Source organism: Phacochoerus africanus, chromosome 6, assembly GCF_016906955.1.
Source record: "Phacochoerus africanus isolate WHEZ1 chromosome 6, ROS_Pafr_v1, whole genome shotgun sequence".
NCBI classification, from domain to species: Eukaryota; Metazoa; Chordata; class Mammalia; order Artiodactyla; family Suidae; genus Phacochoerus; species Phacochoerus africanus.
This window is the reverse complement of record NC_062549.1, coordinates 118,015,013-118,032,210: the sequence shown is the minus strand read 5'-3', so window position 1 is coordinate 118,032,210 and position 17,198 is coordinate 118,015,013. Positions and strand designations below refer to the sequence as shown.

Below are 17,198 nucleotides of genomic sequence, written 5' to 3'. Positions count from 1 at the left end.
TTTAGATAATGCTTTTAGTATCAAATCTAAGATTGCTTTGCTTTGCTCTAGATCCCCGTAATTTCTCATATCTTTTTCTAATAGTTTTGTATTTACATTTAAGTCCGGGATTCATTTTGAATTAATTTTTGTGTAATGTGTGAGACTTGGGCCAGGTTCCACTTTTTTTTTTTTTTTTTTTTGGCCTATGGATGTCCAGTTGCTCAGGCAACATGCGTGGAAAAGGTTATTTTTCTCTTATTTTTATTTTTTATTTTTTTGCTTTTTAGGGCTGCACCCTCAGCCTATGGAAGTTCCCAGGCTAGGGGGCACATTGGACCTATAGCTGCCAGCCTACACCACAGCCACAGCAGTGTGGGATCCTGGCCACCTCTATCACCTACACCTCAGCTCACAGCGACGCTGGATGTCCGACCCACTGAGCAAGGCCAGAGATCGAACCTGCGTCCTCATGGATACTAGTTGGGTTTGTTTCTGCTGAGCCACAATGGGAACTCCCAGGTTATTTTTTCTCCATTGAATTACTTTTACATCTCTGTCAAAGATCAGATGAGCATACGTTATAGATCTATTTCTTTGTTCTTTATTCTGCTCCATTGATGTATGTGTCTCTGTCCTTCCTCCAATGCTATACTCTCTCTTTTTTTATACTCAGTGAATTTTATCACATTTATAGGTGTACAACGATCATCACAACCAAATTTTACAGCATTTCCATCCCAAACCCTCAGTGCAGCCCCCCACCGCTCAACCTGTCTCCTTTGGAAAGCACAACTTTTTCAAAGTCTGTGAGTCAGTATCTGTTCTGCAAAGAAGTTCGTTGTGTCCTTTATTAGATTCCACATGTAAGTGAAAGCATTTGATGTTGGTGTCTCACGGTCTGACTGACTTCACTTAGCATGAGAATGTCTAGGTCCATCCATGCTGCTGCAAATGCTCTTATTTCTTTGCTTTTAATGGCTGTGTAATATTTCATTGTGTATGTGTACCACATCTTCTTGATCCACTCCTTTGTCGATGGACATTTAGGTTTTTTCCATGTCTTGGCTATTGCAAATAGTGCTGCAATGAACGTCGGAATACATGTGTCTTTTCAAGTCGTGGTTTTCTCGGGATAGATGCCCAGGAGTGGGATTGCTGGATCAAATGGTAGTTCTATTTTAAGTTTTTTGAGGACTCTCCATACTCTTTTCCACAGGGGTTGCACCAATTTACAATCCAACCAACAGTGTACTAGGGTTCCCTTTTCTCCACACCCTCTCCAGCACTTATGGCTGGTAGACTTTTTGATGATGGCCATTCTGGCTGGTGTGTGGTGGTACCTCAGAGTGGTCTTGATTTGCATTTCTCTAATGAGTGATGCTGAACATCTTTTCATGTGTTTTTTGGCCACTTGTATGTCTTCTTTGGAGAATTGTCTGTTTAGATCTTCTGCCCATTTTTTGATGGGGTTGTTTGTTTTTTTGGTATGGAGCTGCAGAAGGTGTTTATGCATTTTGGAGATGAATCCCTTGCCAGTGGCTTCATGTGCAAAGATTTTCTCCCCTTCTGTGGGTCGTCTTTTTGTTTTATTTAGGGAACTCCTGTCCTCTCTTGATGCTGTCCTTACACAGTGAGCCGTAACAGGAGGCTTAGCCCCTACTTTTCCTTCTTTAACAAAACCGTCCTAGCAATGCCCGTTCCTTTTCTTGTCCTCACAAATTTTAGAATAATCGTGTCCATATCTATAAAAAAATCATGCTGCAATTTTTATATAAATGTGTGAAACCTCTATGTCAGTTTTGGGAGAATCGGCATCTTTACTGCTGTTAAGTCTTTCAATCCATAAACACAATCTGTCTCTTCGCTTACTTAGATTTTTTTTTTATTTCTTCCATCGGCATTGTTTAGCTTTCATCATCTAAGTCCTGTGTTTCTAGAGTTGCACCTATGTACTTTATTTTCTTTTGGATGATTATAAATGGTATTGTATTTTAAATTTCAGTGTCCTTGTGTTAATTGCTCATGTGTAGGAATACAATTGATTTTCTGTCTACATTTATTTTGTATCCTGAGTAGGTCTCATTTGGTGTATATTATAAATGGGGACTTCATAAATGTGATCCAGTTAAGGATCTCAAGGTGGAGAGATTTTTCTGGATTGTTCTAGTGGGTTCAGTATAATCACAAGGACACAGAAGCAATCATTAGAGGAGGAGGCGATGTGAAGATGGGTTGAAGCTGGAGGAAGGGACCATACACCAAGGGGTATGGGCAGCTACTGGTGGCTGAAAAAGCCAAGGAAACAGACTCTCCCTTCAGAGTCTCCAGAACGAACCCACCCTGCCAACACTTTGACTTTAGCTCGGTGAAACTGATGACCTCCAGAACTGTATGAAAGTAAATATGTCTTCTTCTAAGCCACCAAGCTTGTGGAGGTTTGTTATAGCAGCTCTGTGCAGACAAGAAACTGTGAAATACATCTGCATCCATTGTGTCCATTTGTGTAGATAGTAGGTATGTACCAGATCCTCCTGTGAACATGCATATTCCAAACTTTTTCTCTTATTCATCGTATTTCTACTTTGGAGTATTTGATGTAGTAGAGTCCTGTGATTGATGTTATGTAAGGAAGATTGGGCAGCAGCGATGGGTAAGATGGATGGGATAGAGGGAGACTGGAGTCAGAGGGGCTAAAAAGGAGACTATTAAAACCTAGGGGATGGGGACTCGTCAAAGGGGATGGAAGTTAGACCGAAGAGTTAGAGATGGGCACCGGGGCATTTCAAGGGAATAAATCAGGCTTTGAAGACTGACTAATGACATGAGAGATGAAGAGCTTTGAAGTCTGACTAATGATATGAGAAATGAAGAGCATGATGTCAGTGATGACGCAGAAGCATGAATAAGTAACACATTCATTAGGAAAGAAAGAAGAGGATTAAAAAGTTTTGTAATAGGTTTTCATCTGTCGAAAATAACTGAACAAGCGAGAGGGATCGTATTCTTTCAGAAGTGAAAAAATCCAATCAGTGCTTTTGAGGTAAGGTTAAATCTCAATCTGTGACTTTAGGAAAGCTGGTTTGTCACATCCTGCTAGTCCTTGAACAGCAAAATATGTCCAGGTGTTGATTTCTATGCCTTGAAGACACCTTCCTCTTATGTCACCAGGAATAGAGATGTTTGTTAGCATCCTTGTGGGCTGAGGAATTTATGTTTTGGCAGATCAAGACCTCTCTTTTGTTATTGCCTGAAATTTTATATTTAATTTTTTTCTAGGATATAAATACAGCTATTTGCAAAACAACCATCAAGTGTTTTTCTTCTATGTAAAATAAAGCTTATATTCTTAAGCTAAAAATACCATTCTGCACCCAAAGTGTGTCTTCTACCAAATATCCTCAGAGTTCTTAAAATGCTGCACAAACGTGATTCTTTTATTACTGAGCCAAATCTAACTGCATCCTTCTCAGGGAGAGCCTATAGAGATAGATGGATGGGATTGGGCTGCTCTTAGGATTTGTTTCATTTGTTTTATTGACCATTGATTGGGTGATGCTCTGCTGACCTCTGGATCCTGCACCATTGAAGCTTTTGTTCGTTGGAAGGGGATCCTTGAGGGACAGCTATTAAGTTCCCATGGGGACTTTTAACCCACAGAGATTCTGTCACCCACAGAGATATGATGTTGTTGTTTGGTTTTTTGTTTTCTGTCTTTTTGTCTTTTTAGGGCCGTACCAGCGGCATATGGAGGTTCCTAGGCTACGGGTTGACTCAGAGCCATAGCCACTGGCCTAGGCCACAGCCACAGCAACGTCAGCTCTGAGCCGCGCCTGTGACCTACACCACACACAGCTTATGGCAACGCCAGATCCTTAACCCGCTGAGCTAGGTCAGGTGTTGAACCTTTGTCCTCATGGATGCTAGTCAGATTTGTTTCTGCTGAGCATGCGGGAACTCTATTGTCGTTTTTATATTTAATTTCCTTCTGGGAGAGAGAGAATTCAAATAAAGGTTTCATCTGGACCTGGCAGGGAGTTCTGTCTTTACAAAGTAGAGCTTCCACTTTGAATGAAGTTAACTTTAAGGAAGCGATGTTGTGGCCAAACTCTTATTCCTAAATCCGTAAATCAGAAATTGCCCCATTTTGCTTTATTCCCGTAGATATTTTCATGAACTTCCAATTAGCTGGATATTTTTCAGGGTCATAATTTAGCTGTAAGCCTTCAGTTGTCTGTAGTACTTCTCAAATATTAAAGTGTGTAACATTCCTTTGGGGATCTTGTGGGATGCAGTTTCTGGTTCAGGAGGTCTGGGGTGGGACCTGGGATTCTGTCTTTCTCTCAGGCTCCCACGTGATGAGATGCCCCTGGTCCACCAACCACATTGTGTAGCAAGAGTCTGTGGCTCATTTTTACTCACAGACATCAGCTTACACCACATTTGGTGCTTATGCATTGGTCAGTTTTGCAATTGGATTGAGCAATATCAGAAATGAATAGCACAACCACTGCTTTTTATTTCAGGAAATCACCAAAAATAAGATGAAGAAAACCCGTTCAAGAAAATGGAAATGTGCTTAAAATGTCTAACAGCTTGAGTTTTCAATTATAATTGATTCCTATTGTTTTTATTTGTAGTATTTCTTTTAAGTTACATGGGCTAGGCAGGCCAAAGGATGTCGATTAATTTTTTTTTAAATAATCTTTTTTTTAAGATTTAAGAACTTATCTTTCTTAACATACAGAATTTAGAGTCTGAAATGTGGCCACCAGAAGAATTTAGAATAGTAATAGATGATACTGTGATTTGTTTATTAAAATAAGCTCATTGCATAGGTTTGAATTTGCACTGTTTGATAGCCACATTTCTGCAGAAACTCAGTTATACTGCTTTTCAATATTTACTGCCACATCATTCAATCCATTTATTGACTCTCGGTTGGCATTGAATCTTTTGGCTAAGAAAAAGAAAATTCTAGTAGGAGTTTAAGTTAAAAGGATAAGGTATATGTAAGAATTTTTGGCAATGGTGGCATCAGAAATTTATCTCGAAATACTCAATTACCTAAGATAGAAAACGGAGTGTTTTTTGTTTGTTTCATTTCCTATGGAAAAGCATTCGAGTTGGAAAGAAGAATGTAAGCCTTAAAGCATTAGTTTACACAGTTTGTATCATGGTGTGATTCCAGTGATCAAGCTCCCAATTATGGGGCTCTATCCCTAAATGAGAATTAGCTACATTGAATCTTTTTGAGAATTTCCTAAATTTTTTCTCTTCTGTGTTTCAGAAGAGAAAAAAATTAAGAACTTCCCCCTACACCCTCAGATATTCTTCCAACCATCATCCTATTAAATCTTCCATTTGTACAACGCAACGGTAGAACTCCTTGAATTCTTGTCTCCTCACCCCCTGAATCTTGGGTCCTGGTTTCTAGGCTGTCTTCCTTTGATATCAGGTTAGACCATTTCATTAGCCCAATTCTTTAAATCAGGAACGACTCTGCTTCCGTAATAGCCCTGGGGAGGTGGAGTAGGAGACACACAGGGCAGAGTGGGGCTCAAGTCACAGCTCCAGGTCGAGCTAGAGTTGGTTGGGCTTCTGTACAAAATGACCAAACAGTGGCTTTGGGAGGATCCTGGGGTCAGGGTTGGGTCATACTAGAAAAATATGTGTCAAGGATGGAAGAATTGATGAAGAGGGGGAGTTAGGGTGGTGTGGAGATGGGATTACTTACAGTCAAGGAAGTGAGGGAGAAGAGGTCAGCCGGAGAAGACCGGCACAATGACAGCATTGCGTCTGGAATTTAAAACCGGGGCTGTCTTTAACAATGCAACTGACTTGATGTTGTTTAGAGGAATTTTAAAAGCAGGGTTTTAAAAAAGACTTAGGAAGTCTTTTTTTTTATTTTTAATTGAAGTACAGTTGATTTACAGTGTTGTATTAAATTCTGCTGTACAGCAAAGTGATTCAGTAAACTCTTTTAAAAATACCCCTTTCTGTTTGGTTTATCATAGGACATTGAATGTAGTTCTGGGCGCTATACAGTGGGACCTCGTTGTTTATTCCCTCCACGTATAACAGTTTGCATCTGCTAACCCCAGCCTCCCACTCCGTCATCCCCCAACCCCCTTCCCCTTGGCAAACACAAGTCTATTCTTGTCCATGAGTCTGTTTTTATTTCATAGAAAGGTTCATTTGTGCCATATTTTAGATTCCATGTGTAAGTGGTATCATATCATATTTGTCCTTCTCTTTCTGACTTACTGCACTTAGAATGATAAGCTCTAGTTGCATCCATGTTGCTGTGCATGATATTATTTTGATCTTTTTTATGGATGAATAGTATTCCATTGTGTATATGTACCACAACATCTTTTTTTTTTTTTGTCTTTTTGCCTTTTCTAGGGCCGCACCCATGACACATGGAGGTTCCCAGCCTAGGGGTCTAATCGGAGCTGTACCCACCGGCCTATGCCAGAGCCACAGCAACACAGGATCCAACCTGTGTCTGCAACCTACACCACAGCTCACGGCAATGCCCAGATCCTTAACCTACTGAGCAAGGCCAGAGATTGAACCTGCAACCTCATGGTTCCTAGTCGGATTCGTTAACCCCTGCGCCATGACAGGAACTCCGTACCACAACTTCTTTATCCATCTCATGAAATCTTTATATCAGAATTAACTATGACTTGGCTCATAATGAGGCCAGTTAGTTTTTTCATATGTCCCAGGCTTGGGGGCTAGCCCAAATGTGAGCAGGCCAGGGCCAGGACATGGCCAAAAATAATGATGCAAGCACTGTCTCCTTGTCTCAACAAAGCTTTGTTCGAATCAAGATAGATTTTATCCTGTCACTTCAAAGCACGCTATTTTTTGGCAGTGGGTCATTTATGCCGTCTTAGAAAATGCACTACTTTACTGGAGCATTTCCTTTGTGTTGGTGTGTTAACTTCCTGGAATTTCATTTTAAAATGCTAATAAATACTTTAAAATGTATGTTTTACTTCTTCGGTTTGAGGTGAGGCTCCTAAGGAGTAATAGACACCACAACATAAGCGTGGTTGCTCTTGTTAATAAGAAAGGCATTGACGTGAAGTGCTGCTTTTTCTTAAGGAGCACTTGCCTACGGAACTGCTTAGCAACACACAAATCAGCCTTGACACCTTATTCATCTGTAAGATTCAGGTTCAACTCAAGTCTTTCCAGTGAAGGGGCAGATTGAGTCTTTTGAACTAAGCAAGTGAAAGGTGTTCCTTTGTCATTTTCGTCTTCAGGTCGGCAGCAGCATCAGAGTTTTCACTTGGTAACATTTTGGAATCGGAAATTTTTTCTATTTAGCCTCTTAGGTCTTCCAGCTTCTTGGTTTCTGTTCCTTCTTCACGTTTTTTGTTTGTTTGTTTTTAATTTTTATCGTAAAGACCCTTCCAGGGCCTTCCCTTCACTTTTGAGATCCAGTGTAAATTCCTTAGCATGGTGTGCAGAGCCCAATATAAGCTGCCTCCCACCTCCTCTCCTCTCTCAAAGCAGATGTGCTGCAGCCACAACAAACAGCCCAGTTTTCCATACATGCTGTGTTCTTTGATATCACTGTTTCTTCCAGCCCACGTTGTCTTCCTTGTTGGAGAATACCCTTTCTGGCTAAGCCCTGCTCATCTTTCTAGATACTTTTGAACTCTCAGACTACTTTTCTTTGATTCTTTCAGTTTGAGGTAGGGGCCCTTTCTCCTAGAGTCCTAAGCAAATCTGGGTCATAGGACTTGAACATTGGATTTCAGTGGTCTACTTTTCTCATACTAAACTGGGATTTTTTTTTTTTTTTCATTTTAAAAAGGTTTACAGAAGTATAGTTGATTTACGATGTTGTGATATTCTCTGCTGTACAACAGCGTGATTCAATTATACATAGACACACATCCATTCTCTTTCAGATTCTGTTCCCGTATAGATTATCACAGAACATTGGGTAGAGTTCCCTGTACCCTACAGCAGGTTCTGTTGGCAAGTCATCCCAAAGACCACAGGGTGCATGTGCCACTCCCAAGCCTATGGGGATTTTTGAGGGAAATTCTGTCTTCGCTGTTTATCCCTATTCTTTCTGTGTGTTTCAAGTTGCTGATTTTTTCCCCTGTCTGTCCCAGGGCTGAATTTTTTCTCTCTGTGAAGAAGTAGGTCTTTATCACCAGGGTTTTGACCAGAGACCCAAGACTTCTCTTAATTTATGAATTTGACGGTTATTTTTTGAAGTATTCAGACTGTGCCAAGGACCATGCTTTTGTTTACTACTATTGGAAGGATATAAGAATCAAGCATCAGGTAAAAGGTTATGTCAGATGTAGCACTAAGTGAAAAACGTTTGGAGGAGTGAAAGATTAAAGCAAGAATTTTTGAAAATATAAAGTATCAGGAAGGCTATTTTATAATTTTATGAAGATTTCCACAAAGGAAGAAAAATTTAAGAAGAGTTCATTTTGAATAAGTATTTTTATAGATGGTATGACTCAGTGGTGGGGCTAAGCTCATCAGTTTGCCTATCTTAAGCTCGGAAAGTACTCCTCCATTGTTTGCTTCTGAAAAGCAAAAAAAAAAAAAAAAAAAGTGCCATGATAGGCGGTAGATACTGTCACACTCCCTAGTGAATTGGTGTGTGTAGATTTCTGGAATTTTAATTTTACTCATATGTTTAAAAATTCCAGATTTAAAACATTTAATCTATTTAGAAACACCTTGGAAGTTTCTTAAGAAAATTCAGCCTAGTTTCAACTTTAGAACAATGTTAGGAATAATAAGTCTTATATGTGGACCACATATTTTCTACCTGTACCGGCTGTCTGTATCTACACCATATTTCTATACTGTATCTGTGTCTATAAACTATATCTCTATATACTATATTTGTGTGTCTGTGTCTATATACATCTATACTGGCTGTCTCAGAAATTATATCTACAGGTTTTTTTTGTTTGTTTTATTTGGAAACTACTGAAAAATGAACAAAAATTAAAAGAAAAATAGGGAGTTCCCATTGTGGCTTAGTGAGTTAAGAACCTGACATAGTGTCTATGAGGATATGGATTTGATCCCTGGCCTTGCTCAGTGGGTTAAAGCTCTGGCGTTGCTGCAAGGCGTGGTGTAGGTTGAAGATGCACCTTGGAGCTGGCATTCCTGTGAATTGTGGTGTAGGTCGCAGATGCAGCTCGGATCTGGTGTTGTTGTGGCTGTGGCCTAGGCTGGCAGCTGCAGCTCTGATTTGACCCCTCGCCTGGGAACTTCCATGTGCCGCAGGTACGACCCTAAAAAGAAAAAAAGGAAAAGAAAAAACATTTTTTATTTGAAACTAGGGTAGGATATAATATTAAAAAAAAAAAAAAGAAAGCCTCTCCAATCATTCAGTTCTACCTATGTTGTTAATATTTTGGCACATATTCTCCGGTCTTCTAAAGGTGTTCTTGTTAAAACAATGTAGTGATGGGTTGTGGGCTGTCTTTTATGATAGAGACTTTAAACGTTCCTTTTCGTACTTTCTCTAGCTTTGTTCTGCTTTGATCCGTATTTTTATTTATTTATTTTCAGATCATTTATTTTTTACAAAAGCAAATAAGGCACAATGTTTAAAAAAGTCAAAAAGTGTAGACATCGATTAAGTGGGTTAAGCAGTAGGAAGCAAAATTTCCCTTTGTCATCACTCTTGCAGGTAACTTATTAATATTTTGGTATATAATCTTCTAAATAACTGAACTGTGAATTGTAATATTTTCCCTTAAAAAATAGGATCACGTTCTTGACATTCTGTCACTTATATTTTTCATTCACTAATGCCTTATTTCATAGTCACTCTTCCCTGTCACTGCATGTAGGTCCACCCCAGGCTTTTTACTGACTATATAACATTTCACAGAATAGATTCACTGTAATTTATAAACTCGTTGTCCATTAGGGTGACTCCATTGTTTTGCTCTTACAAATAATGTTGCAACAAGCATGTTTGTATTTTGTACACAAATGTGTATTCATAGCATTATATCTAGATATGGATTTGCTTAGTTGGAGGGATCGCATATGTAAAATTTTGCTATAATTTAAAGGTTAACCTCTTCTTCAAGACTTTGAACAATTTTTAACCATAAACAATAAAGTTCTGATTTGAGAATAAACGTTGCTTAAAAGGAAAGATGGATTCCTTTCCTGAGGACTTGCTACGACAATACATTTCAGGGAAGGTTATTTGTTTTTCCCCTGTTTTAACCCAAATTTTCTGTGCTATGTGGAACCTTTGAGAGAAAGTATTACTTGGTCTTCCTGTTGCTTTAAAAGAGAAATCTATGTTCTCATTGGTGGCATCTCCTTGATAATGCTGTTATTTCGTTGCCAGTTGGTATGACTTATGATGAACCATAATGTTTTTAGTTGAATTCTCTTCTGTACAGTATAATATAGAAAAAAATAAAAAAACTCAGTTCTATCGGGTAATTTATCTTAAAAGAAATTTATGAAGGTGACTCCATCAATAAAAATAGAAGCTCCAGATTGTCATTTTGCTTATACATTTTTAAGTTCCTTTTTTATAACCTCAGCAACAAGTTGTAAAAGTGCCTTGTTTGAATAAAGGAAAGCTTATAGGTGAATGTCAAAGAAAAGAACGTTTTCTTTTTCCCAAAGAATAATCTAATTGAGGCTATAAACCTTATTTTGGATTAGGAGAGTGGGTTTTTAATGACTTTTCACGATAACACATACAATTAGATGTTAAGTACTTTTTAAACATAATACCTCCATTTAACTTAAGTTCCTTCACCTACATCTTTGAGTCCATTTCACTCCAACTATTTTTACAGATTACTGTTTGAAAAATATATTACAGATATTTCATATTTAAAGGACAAACTAGCTCACAGTCTTTATTTCTACAGAATTTGTTCTAAGCAGCTGAGAACCTTAAGAGTTAACCCATGTTGGACTATATAGACTTATATTGGAAGAAGTGTGTTTGTGTTTAATACTGAATTCTAATAATTTATTTTGACATTTAGAATATGGCTTTTTTTTTTTAATTCAAAGGCTTCATACTCTTTCTAGTCTGCTAATCTTTTTTGTCTGTAAGACATTATACCTTTGAGGAGGTCACAATCATTTATTTAAAAGATTATTTTGTTTTTTTCTCCTTGTTTCAGAAAACAGGCATCGTTATGGGTCCAAGGAGACATTTTCCGATCCAAACTGAAAAGTAGACCATCCAGTGAAGGAAGTCTTAATAAAATTCTTTCTAGCTTGGATGATATGTCTATTGGTGGAAACTTATCTAAAATTCAAAATGTGGAGAGATTTGGAGAGGTGAGTTTTTTCTGTGAAGATTTTTATGTCTCCTTAGGACTAACAGTTTGCATTTACTTGTTTCCCAATTGAACTAACACAGCCATACTTCGCTGCATGCTGAGAGTACTAAATTTTCAGGCGTGGTGTCACCACGTATAAAGCAGGAATCAAAGGAAAGAAAGCAATTATCCTTAAAAAGAAGAAAGCTGTAAGAGTACAGTTATAAAGGAGTTTGCTCTGGTTTGGAAAATACTTAAAAAACAGAAACTGCAAATCAAACTTTCTATTTGAAAATGGAAATAGATGTCAAGAAGAAAAATCTTACTGTGACAACTGGATGATACATCCACAAGTGGTACACTGAGTTTTCAAATTTATGATTTCCAAAAGAAGTCCAGAGTTGAAACCACAATCAGGGGCACCGAGACTCTGCTTTAAGCAAACCACTTTCAGCAGTTGACATACATTATCTGATTTAATCTTTGTAACTACCTGGTGAGTTAGGCAATATTAGCTCTATTTTATAATAAGAAAATTGAATATTAGAGAAGTCCTAATCTCGGCGTTAGACACATGATTCAATCCAGGTCGATCTGATTTCAAATCCATATTTTTTTTCCATCACACCTGAATAAAGATGGTAGTGATTTACTAAGAAGCATTTTTGGAGCAAGAAGTAACCTTGAGGAGTTCCTGTCTTGGCTCAGAGGTACCAAACCCGACTAGTATCCATGAGGACGCAGGTTCGATCCCTGGCCTTGCTCAGTGGGTTAAGGATCTGGCCTTGCTGTGAGCTGTGGTGCAGGTCTCAGATGCAGCTCGGATCTGTGGCTGTGGTGTAGGCCAGCAGCTATAGCTCTGATTTGACCTCTAGCCTGGGAACTTCCATGTGCCATGGGTATGGCCCTATAAAGACAAAAAAAAAAAAACCCAAAAGGGCCACGTTGAAATAATTTGTTCTAGTTCCCCTCTTCTGTGGATCAGGAACCCAGGTCTCATGAATTTTTTTTTACCTGCCCAAGGTCACAAAGTTTTTGAGTAGTGGGACCACCTTAAGGGCTTGTAGTCTAACCCCTAATTTAACTCTTCCTACCACAATATACCTTAGGTGAATCTAACACCTGGTTTATATTTATAATTTTACATCCCTAAAGGGGCCAAAAAAAGCTATTAAAAGTATGTAAGCAGCAAGTAGAGATTTACATTCTATTAGACGGTGACCCAATAGATCTGGAAGGGTCTGACAGGCTTGGCCCCCAAGGAAACCACAGTGGAAGGAATGCATCATAGGTCAACAATGGGCATCCAAAACAGGTTTTTTTCCCCAGGAAAGATAACCAGAGTGCTTGGAAATAGTTTTCTTTAAGAGGAAGGATGGGGCCTGCTGGAGGAACTGAGTTTTCAACCCCGTGATGTGGTCTCCCAGATGGACGGCCACTGATGGAGTGGCTGAGTTTACTTGTTTGAGTCAAGTTAAGTGTAAATGTAAATCTTAGCCAAGGCCGCGTTGATGTTTAGAGTCTTTGTTGACCTTTTCTTGTCTCTGTGTTATAATCAGGCCTATTCAAAGCAAACAAAAAGGATCTGAACTGACGTTTTAATGTGCTAGTCTAGCTAAACAACAACACTTTCTTGCTCTGCTCAGCGTTTCCTCCCCAGGTTGAGTTCAAGTAAATAGGGCTTTTGAGTTACGACCTCTGAAAAGGCACATATTAAAGCCTACCCATCTATCTGAGAAACACATTGATCTTGTAGGATGGACTCTTATGGTTTTTATACCATAATCTGTATTAAATTAACATCTGGTGGTTAGAACATTTCATTCTCATTTCATTCTCTTTTTTGGATCCCAATTTGTTGAAGTCGAGGCTAATTAACATGTATTTATCACTGGAAGGGTGAAGAATGCAGTATGATTGAAATTTAAAATAAATCACTTTTAAATATGAGCATATATGCAGATGTTGGCTGTTTTATCTCCTTCCTATTTCCTGTATCCCCCAAATTAATCACTTTAGTGCTCATTCAGAAGTGCTATTATTTTTGAAATTAGAGGTTAGAGATGAAAGAGTTCAGAAATACCAGAGAATAAATGGTGGGGTTGAGATTGTAGGCAGTGACATATCTATGGGTTGTGGGCCACTTTATAGTTAGGCGATGCTTTGTGCAAATAACTCTTCTGATTCTGAGCCTTTTTACTGCTGTGCTTATCTGGCGCTGTCTCCAGAACATTACATGAATATGGGGAGTTAGTTTACTCGAGAATGTAACACATTCAGTGATGTCTTTTAACTACAAGTGGAAAAGTAAGTTGAGAATGCTGCAGGGTTTTAATGTGTGTCACGTTCCATACCAGAGTTCAGGAGAGAAGTCCATGGACATTCTAGATTTATTTAATTTTTTACATAAAGAAAGTGCAAAAAGACAGTGTTCTTCTAGAGGTTTTGTTTGTTTGTTTTTAGTAAAGTCAGATTGAAAGCTGAGATAGCAGATTATTTTTTGATGTCTAGGCCTGCAGGAACTCCCCTGTGATTGGTTAGGGAAGCTTAGGAAGCTCCATGGTTAACCTGATTTGGACAGTTTGAATACATAGTTTTTCAGTGCTTATGAGGGGGTGAAAGGAAAATAATGAAAAGTATCAACCTGAATGACTGAGGCCACAGTAATGGAATAGGTTGTAGCTTAAAGAATTCCATCACCCACTTAAGAGTTATAAGAAATCTTTTAAAAATAGAGGGTTTACCTTCCTTGAACCTGGTCTTTGGTGCCGGGCTGGGCACCGTGAAGTATGGCAGCCCCGTGTGCTGGAGTGGACTCCCACCTCTGCCGCTGCCCTGCATGGCCCCTGCCCTCCTTGGTCCCCACCGAGCCTTCCCTGCCAGTGATGCGCTTTCCAAGGATGGAGGCTTCCATCTAGCCTTGTCCTAAGTCTGTTCCTAGCCCACAGGGCCTCGTAAATATTACTTGAATGTCAGCCTGACTGAAGGCTGACAGTTTCACAGAAAACGAACAAGAATACAGACATGAAATTGGTGATAATCCAAGCTATCCGAGAGGAGCATATGCTCAGATCCAAAATAGTACCAAGCAGTAAGTGCTCATTTTGACGGGCAGCGGCCTAGGGTCCCCCCTGTATTGGGGTTATAAACAATGGCCTTAAGAAGATGGGATTAAAGCACGTTATTTAAAGTCCAGATAGTTAAGGAGTTAAATGAGGAGCTCACAGGACGCCATCACCAACTAAATAGCAATTCCGCAAGATCCGTCTTAGGACAGACTGGCTAAGGTTGTGGTCAATATGATTGTGTGTCATGTCCTAGATCCACACAGAGGACCCGGGGAGGGACAGTGGGCACAGTGGGAGGCAGCAGGGTATGGGCTGACGCTGGAGCCAGAGTGCCTGGGTTCACATGACAGCTCCCCTGTGCACTTGTGGATCTGGAGCAGAGGGCTTAACATCCTTGGCTTCACTTATGTCGTTTATGAAATAAATGGCCTAATAAAGGTGCCCATCTCATACAGCTGTTGTAAGGATTAATAATTAATCCATGTTGGAGTTCCTGCTATGGGTCAGTGGGTTAAGAACATGACTAGTATCCATGAGGATGTGGGTTTGATCCCTGGCCTTGCTCACTGGGTTAAGGATCTGGTGTTGCCACGGCTGTGATGTAGGCTGGCAGCTGCAGTTCCAGTTTGACCCCTAGCCTGGGAACTTCCATGTGCCTCAGGGGCAGCCCTAAAAAGCAAAAATAAACAAACAGACAAACAAACAAAACCCACACAAAATCAATCCATATCAACTGCTTAGAAGAGGGCATGTTGTAGGTACTCCAGATCCGAGAGTGCACAGGGGAACTGTCATGTGAACCCAGGCACTCTGGCTCCAGCGTCAGCCCGTACCCTGCTGCCTCCCATTGTGCCCACTGCCCCTCCCTGGGGTCCTCTGTGTGGCTCTAGGACATGACACACAGTCGTATTGACCACAACCTTAAATGTCCTAAGACATTTCTCCTGGAGTTGCGATTGTTTCTGGTCTTTTTTTTTTGGTCTTTTGTCCTTTTAAGGCCGCACCTGCGGCATATGGAGGTTCCCAGGCTAGGGGTCTAATCGGAGCTGTAGCTGCTGGCCTTTGCCAGAGCCACAGCAATGCCAGATCCAAGCCGCATCTGCGACCTACACCACAGCTCACGGCAACGCCAGATCCTTAACCCACTGAGCAAGGCCAGGGATCGAACCCGCAACCTCATGGTTCCTAGTAGGGTTTGTAAACCACTGCGACAGATACTCCGTGAACTCCTGTTTCTGGTCTTGCCTTTTCCTCCTCTAGGGCGATAGTCCACTATTAGCACACCAAACAGTTTGTGCTCTTAGGCACAGGTGCTACTGATGTTTAGCCATGTTCACATAAATCAATGGCCGAGTAAATAAGAATGTGGTGTTTCATTACATTATTGAGTTACTCTGATTTATAAGCTCCTTTGCCCATGAGCAAGGTACATCTTAGAAAAAATATGAAGTACAAATGAAATCTCTAAGGCCCTACTTTTAAGCACCTTTCTTTCCACTCTTAGGCCCACTAAGGCATTCAAGTTCTAATGTGAGTGCTGCTGGGATCCGCCAGAGGCTGAGTCAGGGGGTTGCCAGTAGGCAGCTTCATGGTTTGGGGAGCTCACCCTGGCTGTGACGTGGAAGGGGCAGTGCTGTGTGGCCAGGGGTGGACGGCCAGGGAGTTGGTCATGACTCAGTAGTCCAAGTGAGGAAGGTCTGAACCGAAGGCAGGGAGGAGTCAGATTTGGGGGGGGGGGGCTCTGATAAATCCAAACTTTCCATTGATCGGAAGCAACTTATTATGAAGATGACCTCTTTCCCTTACATCATGTAGGTTTAACATCTGAGATGTGAAAAGAATTTTAGAGATGACCCAGTCATTTTTCCTCGCCAAGTCACTTAAATCTGCTCAAGATTCCATTTTCATCTGTTTCTTTCAGTCCTTAACCTTCTATTTTTACTTGTTTCTATTTCAAACTCTCCATTTATGTCATTTTTCTTTTATAACTCTTCCATCTTTATTCCCTAGTGTGCTGTATTTCATCTAATAGATCTTTTCTTAATGGTGTACACGATGGCCTCCTTAGTGGCTTACTCGGTCGCCGTTTTATTAATGCGTTGCTCATTAATTACTTTATCCAATGGAAATCTATGGGCAATCTAATTTATTTGATTTGGGTTTTCATCTTGTCTGTATGTAGAAGACAGCTGGCGGAATAAAATAAATCTTCATATTTTATGCCATTATTTGTTCTTTAGCTAGATCGTCATTTGTAAATAAGTATATTTTTACAAATGCTCCTTCTTGGGAGTGTCCTTTGTGGCTCAGAGGGTTACGAACCCAATAGTATCCATGAGGATGTGGGTTCGATCCTTGGCCTCATTCAGTGGGTTGAGGATCCTGCATAGCCATGAGCTGTGGTGTAAGACCCGGTTTGGATCCCTCCTTGCTGTGGCTGTGGTGTAGGCCGGCAGCTGCGGCTCTGATTCGACCCCTAGCCTGGGAAACCTTCATGTGCTACGAGTGCAGCCCTAAAAAGTTAAAAGACAAAAATACCAACAATAAAATGCTCCTCCTTTATGTGTTTTAGTTGGCTCTCATTTTCCTGTCTTTATGTAGGGCAGGCTGGTATCCAAGAGAAAAAGCGCTCATGCTCAGAGCCTCCAGAGGGCGACAGGGAGTCGGAGAGCAGAGCCCCTCCCCTTAGGGGGAGCCAAGATGTTAGCCTCTTCCCTGGACGAGGCTTTTTCACTGTCACCACGTGGCTTTGTTTCTGGGAATCTGCTACTCCCCTGAGCAGCTAGAGCAAGCGAGGGGCTGAGCTGGGGCTCTGGGGAGAGGGGCTGGAGGCTGA

General features: G+C 40.3%; 1 protein-coding gene across 16 annotated transcripts in view; it reads left to right on the top strand.

The window, feature by feature from the left end:
* CDC14A (cell division cycle 14A) overlaps positions 1–17,198 on the top strand; it is a 169,172-nt gene that overhangs the window by 121,516 nt on the left and 30,458 nt on the right. For all 16 annotated transcript variants that reach the window (XM_047785178.1, XM_047785179.1, XM_047785186.1 and 13 more), the window contains one exon: positions 11,154–11,313. In XM_047785178.1, coding sequence (XP_047641134.1) covers positions 11,154–11,313 — 160 coding nt within the window. The remainder of the gene's footprint in view (positions 1–11,153; positions 11,314–17,198) is intronic.